Below are 14,000 nucleotides of genomic sequence, written 5' to 3' on the forward strand. Positions count from 1 at the left end.
TTCCTGTATGACTGAGCAGATATGGGGTGTGGGAAGATGTGCAGAAAACAATTTTGATTTGATCCTCAGTTTTCTTTTCTATTTCTACATAACTAGAATTTTAGCTCCGAAGACTTTTTATCTTTTTCTTTCATCTTCCTCCAGGCGAAAGAGGATGCAGAGATTCAGCGTTCAGAGACTGCAGTGAACAAGATGCCCCGGCAGCGGGGCCGCTGGTCCCAGCCAAGCAGCAACATAGAAATGACAGTTAAATCCATGCTTGACTTGCGCCAGCTGGAGTCTTTCTCAGTCTCTCGATCCCCCAGCCGAGACTCACTGTCCCAGACCAGCAATGGGGATGACAGAGAAGAGCATGCGGATCTCTCTCTGCACATTGGCAAGGTAGCAGTGGCTGTGGATTCAACATATGGCCAATGGGAAACCCAAAGCTTTCCACAAAAGACTTTCTGGAGCTCTTTCACCGCTGCTGGCCAATGGGTGTTGAGCCTAATACAGTATAAATGCCTGGTTGATTTTCTTGCACTTTATTTCACTTCAGTCTATTACTGGTAGCTAGGTGGCCTCTGTCTAGAACACATCTCACAGGGGCATTGAGCTGCGGTTTCTCAGTTCCAAGAATGGTTGCATTGCATGCCTTTGAGACCCACAGAGTTCTAGTGCAGCCTATGACTGAGTTTGTTTTTAACACAGTACTATGGCCTGTGAAGAGTATAGGTCTAGTAAACAATGAATTATCTTGCTCCAGAGACTGCTTGGATCAGGTGTGGGGTAACCTCCAGCATGTTGCCGCCTACAGTTCAAAAGGGTTAGCTGCTGGCGGGCCACAAGATGGTTTGTTTACCTGAGCGCAGGCATGGCCACCCACAGCTTCCAGGGGCTGCAGTTCACTGTTCCCAGCCCGTGTGAGCTGCGGGAAGTGGCTCAGGCCAGGCCACTGATTCCCACAGTTTCCATTGGTCCGGAAAGGCGAACCACAGCCACCAGAAGCTGCGAGCTGCCGCGCCTGCAGAAGCTCAGGTAAACAAACTGTCTGGCGGCCTGCCAGCAGTGAACCCTGACAAACCGCATGTGGCCTGTGGGGCTGGAGGTTTCCCACTTCTGGCTTAGATCAAGAGGGACCATTCTGTGCTGGTACGCAACTTCATTGGAGTTGCGCCTGCTTTATGTTGGTATGAGAGGAGAATCCGGTTCAGGGATAGCTGGTTGACCTAGCCAAATGGGGTGTATATGTTTGTGTGTCAGAGGGGGGATGGGACGGGGTTGATGGAAAAAGAGCTGTTTTCTAATGTCAGATTACCAGTTGTACCCCTTACTGTAGTGGGCACTATAGAATTCCCATGCTTTCCAGCTGACACAAAATACTAGTAACCTCTCCTATTTCCTTTTTTCTGCACTAGGTTGGAGACTCCCTAGCTCCTCAGGAGAGCCGGCCTTGCATCCGACCCCAAATGATTCGGCTTGTGTCCTGTGAAGAGGGTGTTTTTACTCAGGAACTGGAGCCATTTGAGAGTGAGGAATGTGTAATCTACCCTGATCAAGATGAGATCCACCCCACAGACACTAGCAGGTTAAAAAAAACAAACACTCTTTTCTGTGTGTGGCTAAGTCACAGCTGAATCCTTTTACTTGTCTGCAGCTCATGAGGTAACTTGGGTGAGGGGATTAATTGTCAGCTCAATGCTAGACATATTTAGTTAAGGACTTTACTAATGAACTCCTGATTCTAAAGGGAACTGAACCCAAGGTGCAGTAAGACATTCTCTGCTTGTGAACAAGTCATGCATGTCAGCAAACTCCTCCAATTTCTCCTTGAAATAAACAACTTGGAAGAACCTCCCTTTTTCCTTCCTCCCTTATGTGGGCTGATTTTAAGGAATGGAAAATCTCATGCTGGAAATCCTCCTGACAGTGGAGGTGTATTTGGCTGTGGAGTGACCACCCAAGGGCTGTGGTGGAAACCCTATCGTTTGTTCCAGTTTGAAACTAGACTACACAATGCTAATGAACATGCATGTGATGACTGTGCAGGACGCTGGATTGTGTGAGCTAAATGGAATGAGAGACCTTTTGTCTTCCGTTTTCTCTTCTTCCTTTCTAATTTAGACCATTCCACCTTGCTTTTTGTATCCCACCCCCATTCCTCCTATTTCCTTTTCTGAATAACACTCCCTCTCTTTCCACTTATAGCTATTTAATTCCCCTACCTGCATTCCAGTACAAAATAATGATTGTGAGTTTTAGATGAGCTCTCATGGAATAGTGCATGCCAACTTTTATGTAGCTGAAACTTTTAGCTCTCCTCCCCCCATTTCTCTTTATTTATGTTTTTAATTTTCTAGTAATAATATTTAGACAGAGCAAACCCATGTGCAGCCCTAGAAGGGCTGAGTGGTTGTGGCAGTGTTGGATACAGATTGGACATGTTACAAAGTGCACACAGCATGCAAGCTGTCAGGGCTAATCTCAGAACAGTTATGTTAGAGTAAATATCCATCATAGCGACTTTCATGTTCCATGTCAAATCTTAAAGAGCAGAGGCTCCACTTGTTTCTGAATTCAAAGTATCCCATGAAATGCAGCCATGTAATCTTCCCAGATCAGGCCAAAGGTCCCTATTGGCCTTCCTCGTTGTTGTGGAGCTGGCACAAGAGCAAGGATTTGAATCTTCTAATGCTGACTCCCATACAGTATTCACTGATGAAAATCAGTCTTGCTGGCCTCCGAATCTACTTTATTTCACAACACTGGGACCTTCAAGGAAACAAGACACAACAGGACACTGGCTTCACCCCCAATTATGGAAAAACTGACTATAAAATATCTATGAATAGGAATGTAGGAATGCTTTAATGAGGGGAAATACCTCGTTCTCCTTTACTGCTGGACACCCAACCACAACAGCAGAGTTAGTGCTTGAGAGACCGAGTATAGTCAGAGAGTGAAACACACCAGTTTGATTTCCCTGTCCAAGCCAAATGAAATGCAAAAATAAACTCTATAAATGGTAGAAGTAAATGTAACTTAATTTTTTAAAATTACTTTGATTATTTGTGTAAAAAAAAAAAAAAAAAAAAGGTATTGCTAACACAGGTAAGGACTCTAAAAATTACAATCTCTAACTGGACAGTGAATTTTTTCTAGTTTGTACTCTTCCTGTCTCTCTTGTAGTGAATTCCAGGTAAAAGCACTGCTCCATGGGAAGCTAGGTAGAAGTTACCACATCAACGGATGCCCTGATAAGCACAGCCCTGACAGTGCTTGCTCTGTAGATTATAGTAGCAGTCGCCTCTCCAGCCCAGATCACCCAAATGAAGGTGAGATGTGAATACATGTCATGAGTCCATTTTCACACCACACCGAATGCTGCAGTAACTTACGGGGATCATTTACTGCCAGGCTTAGTGGCAAATTGGACTCAAAGCCGTGATCTGTGGAGAGCTGGGTTGATGCCACTTTCCTGTTAAAGATCACCTGGGTATTACCATAATGCTTTAGGTACTTCTGAATATGCACTTCCCTAAGTGCTTTGTGAAGTGTTAGAGGGTGAAGTTAATTGCTACTCCCTAGTCCTTGTGGGCAGTGTTCCCTGTAAGCTGAGTGCCTGGGTGGACACCCAGTAGAAATTCAAATGCCATTCAGCTGATTAGCAGAGCACCCACAGTTGACAGGATGTGTTTCTACTGGCGGTGCACATGCGCATCTGCCTCTGTGCAAATAACATTTATTCTGCACACAGATGGAGAAACTAAAGGGAACACTGCTTGTGGGTTGTCCTGCCTATGCAATATTGTACACCTGGGAATTGTATCCTAATGGCAGTAGCACTGATTTGCTGTTGCTCTTTCTTTAGTCCCTAATGTGCCACTTTCCTGAGTAGCTTCTTCTAAAAATGATATTCAGATGTGGCCAGGCTGTAGGCATTTATTGTGACTGTATGTTATTTCCAACACCTTCCCAGATTCTGAGAGCACAGAGCCCCTCAGTGTGGATGGTGCCTCAGACCTGGAGGAACAGGCAGATGGGGAGGATGAGGAGGATGCAGGCACGAGCATGGTGGAGGGGGAGGTCCCCAAGACACCAGATCAGGAGAAGTTCCTCAAGCAGCATTTTGAGACTCTGGCCAACAGCAGTGAAAAAGGTATACCTGCAAATCCTGTGGAAGAACTTTCTCCTTGATGAGATTTGAATAGCTCCAGACTCATCTGCTTTATAAAACCAAGGAGATCCCAAAGGTTCTGTCTTGCTGTGGCTGACACTTTACAACTGCTGGACTTTGCCTGTTGTATGTGGTGGGGAAATGGTAGAGATGAAGCAAAGTAGAAAGAGGTAAAGAAAAGCGTGTCTTTTAACTCCCATAATGTGGAGACGAGAATGTGTATAAAGGATTGTGGCTACATAAAGGAGCCTTTGTTTCTTGGATTTACTTCAGTATTTCTCAGCCTGCGGGTTTTGGGGCTCAGGCTGTCAGCCCAAGCTGGCAAAGTTGGGGCTCAGCAGTTTTAGCCCCCTAACTTTTCACGTCTTTGTAGGGGTGGGGATTACAATTTTTAAGTCCAAATTTGCCAGCACAAAAAGGCTGAGAAATATTGGGTTAATGGAAGTGTTCTTGTTGACCTGATGAAGTGCTGTCTTTGGGATCTGTTTGACCCATGCTGTTATCCCATCTGTAGCTTAGCCATGTAAATGATTAAAGGTAAGTGTGTCTATCTTTACAGTAAGATGGGGTGGCCTCTAGTGGTGCGTATTTGCATAGCAAACATCATCAAAGAGATGAGAAGTGGAACAGTGGGAGAGAATGAGAGCATCATATTGGAAAAAAGAGGTGTTTAGATTGCGTCAGTCTGTTCTGGGATCAGAGTGCCCTGCTAATGATGATCACAATTGTAGCTAGCATTGTCTCTGCATGCTGTCTTTCTCCCACAATCGAAGAGTGAGGAAAATAATCTTTGGGGAAAGGAATTAGGGAAACCCTTATTTTTGAAATACAGTTTGAGGCTGGGGAATTGTGATGTTCTGATTAAAATAGAAAAGGGCATCAGGAGATAAAATTATTTCTCTGTATTTTATCATTTCAAGCAGTTCTTGCATCTCCTCTGAAATGGAGGAGCATCTGCTAGAATACATCTGAAGAAACCTCATTTGTCCTAATGGTTGCTTCTTGTTGTATAACTTGTACATTTCCATCTGAATTCATAGGTGGATCATGTAGGACTCTGGAGAAAACCGAAAATATCAGCATTTCTTCTCGCTTTCTTTCCCAGTCCCCGTCTCTCAGGTATATCTCTGCTTTTTTTAGTAGTATGAACAGATTTCTTCCTGGGCACAGGGTAAAGCATGCCAGCAGCCTTCTGGATATGACACACGTTGGCACAATGGGCTATTCAGATGGAGACCTGGCAGGCTGGCTGCAAAATGTCACCAATCAGATTGTCCATTCTGCATCTTCCTACCTGCTGTACATCAGCCTAAAGTGACAATGCTTCTTATCTAATTTGCTTTTTACCATTTATGCTCTGTTTTATTTTTTGCATTTCATTCAGCTTGGACAATGAAAAATTTTGCTTTGGTTCACCGTCAGTTCCTAATCATTTCTGGTTTCCATTCAGTATCTAGGTTATAAACACTGCAGGGGAATTTATTTCCCCTAAAATTAACCGTTTCCATTGAAATTAAAATGAAACAAACCACAAAAGAAACAGTTCAACTGATTGGTTTTATGGACTTTTTTTTTTTTTTTTTTTTAACAAACAGCATCTACTTTGAGTTCAAATTGACTTGTCAGCATCATTTTAAACTGAGCTGGATTCACCTTTAGCATTCAGAGATTGGCCACCTTATGGATTTTAGAGAAACCTCCTGGCATTGTTCAAGTGGCAGTGCTGGTTCCCCAATAGAGGTACTGTAGACTACATGCTACCATTTTTGCAACTGTGTCGAGACTCATGTACCTCTGCTCATCAAGGGTTAGTAACCATCTCCTGGCATTTTTCCACCATGGTTATGCTAGAGCTTCCAGTGTTACTAGCTTTAGGAGAACTGTAGTGGTGCCATAGCAGACTGAGTAGGGTAAGTTGCATACACTTGTGAATATATTATGGGGTTATCAGCCCAATTACCAATCCAGCCAGGTGGAGCTAGCTTTGATGTGTGTTCTACCACGATTGATCAATCTCCAGATGTGCTGGGGGATCCTCCATGGAGCACTCTAGTGGAAGGAGAGAGGGTTTTTGGTGTTGGCAGAGTGAGCTGGGAGGGACCATTCCTGACCCAGCCCGACCCATTCCTACCCTGGCAGAATCTCTCTCCTGGCTTCCCTTCCTGCAAAGTCCCTCCATGCAACACATGAGCCAGGGTCATTGGTGGCACTTAGTGCTCATCCTATGAGCCACGATAGGATGCTTTGAGACCAGCGCTGCCTTGGGCTAAAGTGGTGACACTACAGATTGGTTTGACATGTTACTCTCCATTTGCCAGGAACGTTGCCCTGAGAAGCTTGCTTTTAATAAATTTGTACTTCTTTTTCCAACTCTGTCTATTTATTTATTTGTGATTCATTAACTGTAGCCTTGAGAGTCCTGTTTCTGCTTTATTTCTGTAGGCGTTTGTCACGCTCCTTATCAAATCCGATACTGGATCAAAAATCTATTGGAGCTTCAGCCCAGTCAAAGCAGGTTTCTCCTGATCTGCTGAAAAATGGGAACAGCCATTGTAATGCTACCTTGGAGAATGACAACCTTCTGGATGGTGTAAATTCCTACCGGTGCATTTACACCCAAAGAAAACGGAAGTCGGCAGTAGAGACCAATAGGCTAACTGTGGGACCTGGAAGAGTTATTGAACCCTTTCCAGAGGCTACGGGGAATGCTGGGATGAGGAAGTGCCAGTCAGTTCATGACCTCCTTCACGATGGTAAGGAAACAGATGGGTGTGCCGTGTAACTACGGGTATGTCTATACTACAGCACTAATTCAAACTAACTTAGTTCGAATTAGCGCATCTAGACTTAAAAACTAGTTCGAATTAGCGTTTTGCTAATTCGAACTAGCGTGTCCACACTGAGTGGACCCTGAACCGAGGTTAAGGCTGGCCGGAAGCAGTGCCGGCAGGGCATCAGGTTAGGACTTAGAGCGTGGAGCTGCTGTCTCAGGCTAGCCGAGGGCTGTGCTTAAAGGGACCCGACCCCCACCCCGGACAGACAGTTCTCAGGGGTTCCCCACTTGCAAAGCAGTCCTGGCTTGGAGTGCCCTGAGTGCCCACACTCGGCACATCACAGCACTCGGACATCAGCCCGGCTGCACTTGCCGCAGGCTGCCACCCGGGGATGGGTCAATCGGGGAGCTGCAGGAGAGCTTCCACCCCGAGGAGCCCGCAGAGCCACCCCAGTCCTCTCCATTGGGGGCTCGTACCCCATTCCTCCCTCACCTCCTTCCACTTACCCTTCCCTAGCCCCCCTTCCTGATGTACAAAATAAAGGACACGTGTGTTCAAAAATAGAAACGCTCTTTATTGAACAAAACTCGGGGAGACTGGGAAAAGGAGGTTGGAGAGGGGAAGACAGAGTGGGAGAGGGGAGGGCAACTAAAATGATCAGGGGTTTGGAACAGGTCCCATATGAAGAGAGGCTAAAGAGACTGTGACTTCTCAGCTTAGAAAAGAGGAGACTGAGGGGGGATAGGATAGAGGTCTATAAAAGCAGGAGTGATGTGGAGAGGGTGCATAAAGAAAAGTTCTTCATTAGTTCCCATAATAGAAGGACTAGAGGACACCAAATGAAATGAATGGGTAGCAGGCTTCAAACTAGTAACAGAAAGTTGTTCTTCACAAAGCAAATAGTCAACCTGTGGAACTCCTTGCTGCAGGAGGCTGTGAAGGCTAGAACTAGAACAGAGTTTCAAGAGAAGTGAGATAAAGTCATGGAAGTTGGGTCCATGGAGTGGTATTAGCCAGGGGGTAGAAATGGTGTCCCTGGCCTCTGTTTGTGGAAGGCTGGAGATGGAAGGCACGAGAAAAATGGCTTGGTCATTGTTTCGGTCCATCCCCTCCAGGGTCCCTAGTCTTGGCCACTGTTGGTAGACAGGCTATTGGGCTAGATGGACCTTTGGTCTGACCCAGTACGGCCATTCTAAGCTCAGGGCTCAGGGTCGGGGGTCTCACTGGATCACCTTGATTTTCATGCAAACCTGCTCCTGGGTGGCCAGGCTGGCAGCTATCCTGCCCTAGACGGCCACTTTCCTGTGCCTAGTGCGGAGGTCATGCATGAGGTCCACGATGTCCACACTAGACCAGGCGGGTGCCCGCCTCTTGCGGACCTGTGCAGGCTCCCGGGAGCCGGCAGCCTGGTCCCAGGAAGAGGCAGAGGGCTGGGTGGCAGCGGGTGGCTAGCTCGAGCCGTGCCAGGTGCAGAGTCTGCTGGCTGGGTGCTGGCAGGCTTGCACCTGGCACGGGCACCGTAGCCAGCCCGTGCCCCTTTAAGGGCTCCGGGGCCGGGAGTGGGGCAGACGAGTTTCCCTGGTGGTGCCCTCCCCACCAGGGAAAGCTGGGGAGGGCTAGCCTCCCACTAGTTCGAATTAAGTGGCCCCACAGCCCTTAATTCGAACTGCTTAATTCGAACTAGGCGTTAGTCCTCCTGGAACGAGGTTTTCCTAGTTCGAATTAAGTGCTCCGCTAGTTCGAATTAAGTTCGAACTAGCGGTTTGTATGTGTAGCGCCTATCAAAGTTAATTCGAACTAATGTCTGTTAGTTTGAATTAACTTTATAGTGTAGACATACCCTACAAGAGTATATGGATGGGGGCAGGGGAACTGATTTTAAGTAGAGCTAGTTCTTGTGGTAGGTCAGCTATGGGCTCTGGGATCCTTAACTCTTTGCATGCCAAGAAATATATCCTTAATTACCCAACAGACTAGTTTGTGGCTCCCATCACCTGTTGGCTCTGGGTAGGAATTGCTGGCTCAGCAGGCCTTCTAAATGAGAGGGAGGACTACAGGGGTTGGTGAGGATAGAGTTCAACTTTCATGCTGACTCTGAAATACTGGAAGTGTAACCCCTCTCCAGCCAACCAGAAAGTCAGTGGTTGCCATCGTTGTGGCACTCTGTCAAAGGGAGGGAAGTGCACTATGGCAGTGAACCAGAAATCCTGAACTAATGACTCTGTGGATTGGCAAGCTGCAGTAGCAAAGGCAGGGCATCCTGAACTTGCTAATACTCTGTGTCCAGTGTCATGTGGGTCAGCATTCTTGGCCAAGTCCTTAGTCACCATCACGTGGCCGCCATTTTTGATAACCAGTGTCGTCTGACGGTCTCAGCGGGGAGGCCACAGATGGAATAAGCCATGAACAGAAAACTCCTCTCTGGCCTGAGGTAGTCACTGCAGGGCAGGATGGAGCACATTGGCTGGACAATATGTTGGCCCTTTCCCCAGCACTAAATTCACTATTTTTGTCAAAACCACATTGCTCTATGTGAATGAGAAAGCTGAGGAGAGATGAGAAATGAGGAGTTTCTCCTGCTTCCTTTGGTTTCCTCTCTCTCTTAAAAATCCTTATTTCTAAAATCTTCTAGCCTTAGGCCTTATGGGAGGGTCGTCATCTTAAAATAAGCAACCAGGCCTCTGGGGAGTGAAGGAGGGGCAGGATTTTGAGACCTATCAACATTAATACTGTTTCTGCTTAATTTTCACAGATAAGAGTCCAGGAACAATGTCCTCTACCAAGCAACGTCCTCAGACATTAGCGGTAGTTGAGAAGGATCCAAAACCTAATAATTGCAAGCAATTGTCTGCAAGCCTGCTGAAGATGGATGGGTCCAACTCCCTGGTGGTCAAAGATAGTAAGGTCACAAAACCAAAGTCCTACATGAATCCCACAACCAGCTTCATGGCCAAGATGTCACGCAGTATCTCTGTAGGGGAAAATCTATGCGTTGGTGACCTTGCTGAAACACTGACTGAGGAAAGGACCAGCTCCCAGGGGTCTGAGAAGATACAGTTAACTCCCCCCGCAGAGACTGAGAAGAATAAGTCACCTACAAAAGAAAATGTCCCAGGAAAGCAGGCCCTTCAGCAAGTTGTAAGCTGCTCATCACCCAAGCCCTTCCACAGCAAGTTGGCATCATCAAATCGGGCACACCTGATCCTTGACATCCCAAAACCATTGCCTGACAGACCCACGTTGGCTTCTTTCTCACCCACCACCAAATCCAAAACCCCACTCGAACCAGAGTCTCCTCAATCTCCTGCTGGGTTCTGCAAAAAGAAATCTTCTCTTCTTGAAGGGCGGGTCTTCAAGAGGGAGAGCCCAGCTGCTGTATCTGTTGGACCTGCTAAAGAGAGCCCTGTGGAGAATCCAGCACTGAGGACAGAACGCCAGGATGAGCAGGGGGTTACTAATCCAAAACTGAAAGAGTTTTCAGAGGGCTTGCATCCAAGATCTCCAGAAAGCACACTGCCCAAATGCAGAGAGAGATTTTCCAGCATTGGCTGTGTGGTAGATAGCCCGCTTGGACTTTGCCCACTAGACCCCATCAGGCCACGGTCTCCCACAACAGTGGCCACCTCGGCACAGGACTCAGGTGTGCATGGATACCCATCTCTAATCTTCTTCCCCCTTCTGTCTTCTGTCTTTGTGAAACGCTTCACGATTCCATCACATTTCTTTACGTCCAGCTTCTGGCCTGTCTCGTCTTGTCTGCACCTGTCTCGTTCCATAAGTCACCCCCTCAACGGTGAGACATTTCAGTCTAGCATCCTTTTTTCTGACTTGAATTTCTGTTTCTTGTCTTGTGTCTTACATTGTCTAGTTGGATACTAGCTGAATGTTCTGTGGATCTTGTAATATCCAGCTTTCCCTATAGATGCTGTAGGGCTTCCCAGCTTGTTGGTTTGGGGGTTGAAAAGGTGTGGGGTTCATATGCTGTAACTTTTGAATTATTTATAAATGGGAGAGAGAGTGCAAGCTGGAGGACTACTCCTCAGCCTGAGAGAGAACTAATGCCATGCCCAGTCTGTTTCTGGCCTTTACCTCAGGGCACAATCTTTTGGTTAAATAGAAAATTCATGGGTAACATTAAGGCAAAGCAATTTCCGTGCTTTTCATTTGCCTTGCTGTTACCCTCCAGAAAGTAAGGATGCTCTTCTCTTGAATCCATTGCTATGTTGTATGACAAGCAGTCTTTAACCCTTTCCTGGGTGTTTTAACAGGGGGACAGTGTACAGGGCATGGGACTGTTTGAAAGGTTAGACAAACTTTTAACCCATCTTCTTTCCCAATATTGTTCACCTAGTTGTGAAGGGAAATAAGACACCTTTTATAATCTTTTGCTTCTTGGGGTCCTTCAGTAATGCCGTCTTCCTCTCTATAGTGGTGAACGGTTAGGTTACAAACCCCAGGATTGTGACCTTTCTGATGGAAACAGTGGATTGTAAAAGGAAAGCTTCATTTCTTATACACATGCAGCCTGGCCATCAAATAAATATATATATATATATATATATATATTTTTATTTGATGGCCAGGCTGCATGTGTGTGTGTATATATATATATATAAATAAATAAATAAATAAAAAAGTGTGTGCACTAGAAGCTCGTAAAGAGAATTTTTTATCTAGATATGTGTGGGGCTTGGGTTGGTTTTTTTCATTTTGTTTCTGTTTTGGGTGTGTTTGTATATGTATGTGTGTTTTGTAGTGCCTAAATGCTCTGATTGAGATTGAAACCCATTGTTGTCCTGGGCACTTGTAAATAAGACACACGGTCCTTGGGCCTGAAGAGCTTAGTTTTAATATTGTACAATATTAAAATTTAGTTTTAATATTGTACAATATTATCAGAATCTGGGCTTTTCAAGAATTGGCACCCACTTGGAGCTATGGAATCTGATTCTACAACCATAAAGTCATAGACTAGTTGTTTGCACTGGGTGTGTTTGTTTTTCTTCTTGATTTGAGTGTCTCAGCAAAGTGACCACAAAACTCATGTGAAGTTCACAGGAAGTTTCAGCCCCAGGGCTGTAGGAGACATAGGTTTGCAACTAGAAATCCATCGCCACCATGAAAATAAATAAAAATAAAAGCAAAGGGGAAATGATAAAAGTCTCTTACAGCCACAGTTTTTTATTTATATGTAATATATAGCATGCCACTTTGAAAAAGGATGTGAGTATTACAGGGTGGAGTGACTTACTGGATAGGGAATTAGAGTTAGAGACCTGAAGTTTTTATCCTTGATTGACTCACTCTGTAACAGAGGAAATTACTTGACTTCTTTGGCCCTGTTTGTCCATCTATAAATAGAATCTATAGATAAAGGTATTTACCTGTGCAAAGCTCTGTGAGCTCTAGAGATAGAAAGCATTGTAGAAGTACTAAATGTTTTCATTAGTATGTTAACTAGCCTATGTGTTTCTGTAGAGAGGTATTATCTCTGCTTCTGAGACCTGGCAGCTGAAAATGCCCATTCATCCAGGAATTTTTACTTCATTTACAACCTCTCTTTATGCTGGTGGTTCTCAGAACTGGAGGACGGCATAAGTCAACATCATGGGAGAAATCCATAAATAATACTGAACAGATTAGTAATGATCAACAACAAGAAAACTGAAACCACTGTATTAAAACTGTTGGTGATTCGGGAGGCAAAGAATGCATAGATCTGAGTAATTCCCTGGGAGTATCAGCATATGTCACTGGCTCATCTGTTCTGTATTCCCCTTCAGCCTTTCAATAGGTGGCCTCTCTTGTTCAGAAATAAGTGTTCCAGTGCTCTCATAGCCACTTTTTATTTTCTAGGTAACTGAAGGAGCTTGAGTAGCAATGTCCAGCAGTGCCGAAGTAAGGCATAGGCTGGCTAAGCTACATCTTGAAGCCTCAAAACAAAAAAAACCTGACTCCGTTTCAAATGTTATCAAAATCAGCTGATAAATAAAGCAGATATAGGGAAAAGAAGATTGTCTCTAAATATAGATATTTCTGTTCAAATATGACAAAAAATATGCACATCTGGCTACCCAAATACCCAAACCCCTTATTGATTATTGATAGGCAGAAGGCAAGGGCTGGTGTGTGTGGGGGGGAAGATAACTGTACTTACAAAATTAGTATTTCTACTAGTAAGTCTGCTATCAGTTCCCTAAGGCAGAGTTTTGCTGATCAGCTGCTATGGGTAATATTCTGACTGTACCTTCATAACTTATTTAAATAAATAATCTGCTGATGAAATCAGGAGAAATGTGAGGTTGGAGACAACAGTGTCATGAAGCAATCCTGGCAAGCTCATACTCATGTGGGATTCGTCCTAGGAGTGTTGTCATATATAGTGCCCTTCTTGGCTGGTAATAGCTGGGAGGCTGCCATCTTTTGTTCACGGTTTGGCACTTGCCTACTCAGTCTATGGCTTGAACCATTCTGGGTAGCCTCTCCTTTAAAAGTTGATTCGAACACACATTTGACCTCTAAAATAAATATTAGCAACAGTGTTGAAGAAATGGTGATTCTATAGATGGATTTTTTTAACAAATTGAGTGGGGTGGGGGTCTAGGACATTGGTATATGTTTGTGGCTAAGTTCCTTTTATTTACGTTCTCTCTTCAGAACGCTCCATCAGCATTGAGCAGTGTAAACATGTTGTATCTGAGCTCCAGGACAGCATGCGCAAGGCCGTTCACCTTTACCGCTTGGTAAGTGACCTCGAACACTGATCTACCAGTCAACTTGTTTCTTGACCTCAAGATTGAAGAACACACACATATGCACTGAATGGATTGAGGTGTTCTAACTGTGGGTTAGTGGGTTGCCTTTGAGCTTGGGACTGGTAGTCAGGAATTTCTAGATTCTAATTTTGTCTTATCCAATGGCGTGCTGCATTGAGTTGGGCAAATAATTTAATATTTGTGCCTGATTGTCCCCTCAGTAAACTGAGGATAAACATTAACTCCTGCACAGGGGCAGGGAAGGGGTTAGTTAATATTTGAGACTTCAGAGACATAAAGCACGACTGAAATACT

At 45.0% G+C, this 14,000-nt stretch overlaps 1 protein-coding gene across 4 annotated transcripts in view; it reads left to right on the forward strand.

Moving 5' to 3' along the window:
* The window catches only part of LOC102448110 (mitogen-activated protein kinase-binding protein 1), a 128,097-nt gene that overhangs the window by 108,710 nt on the left and 5,387 nt on the right, over positions 1-14,000 (forward strand). For 2 of the 4 annotated variants that reach the window (XM_075927191.1, XM_075927193.1), the window contains 8 exons: positions 145-381; positions 1,398-1,567; positions 3,169-3,314; positions 3,959-4,138; positions 5,197-5,275; positions 6,599-6,909; positions 9,683-10,723; positions 13,588-13,673. In XM_075927191.1, coding sequence (XP_075783306.1) covers positions 145-381; positions 1,398-1,567; positions 3,169-3,314; positions 3,959-4,138; positions 5,197-5,275; positions 6,599-6,909; positions 9,683-10,723; positions 13,588-13,673 — 2,250 coding nt within the window. The remainder of the gene's footprint in view (positions 1-144; positions 382-1,397; positions 1,568-3,168; positions 3,315-3,958; positions 4,139-5,196; positions 5,276-6,598; positions 6,910-9,682; positions 10,724-13,587; positions 13,674-14,000) is intronic. The other 2 variants (XM_075927192.1, XM_075927194.1) reach the window with 2 other exon arrangements.

Source organism: Pelodiscus sinensis, chromosome 4 (assembly GCF_049634645.1).
Source record: "Pelodiscus sinensis isolate JC-2024 chromosome 4, ASM4963464v1, whole genome shotgun sequence".
Taxonomy (NCBI): Eukaryota; Metazoa; Chordata; order Testudines; family Trionychidae; genus Pelodiscus; species Pelodiscus sinensis.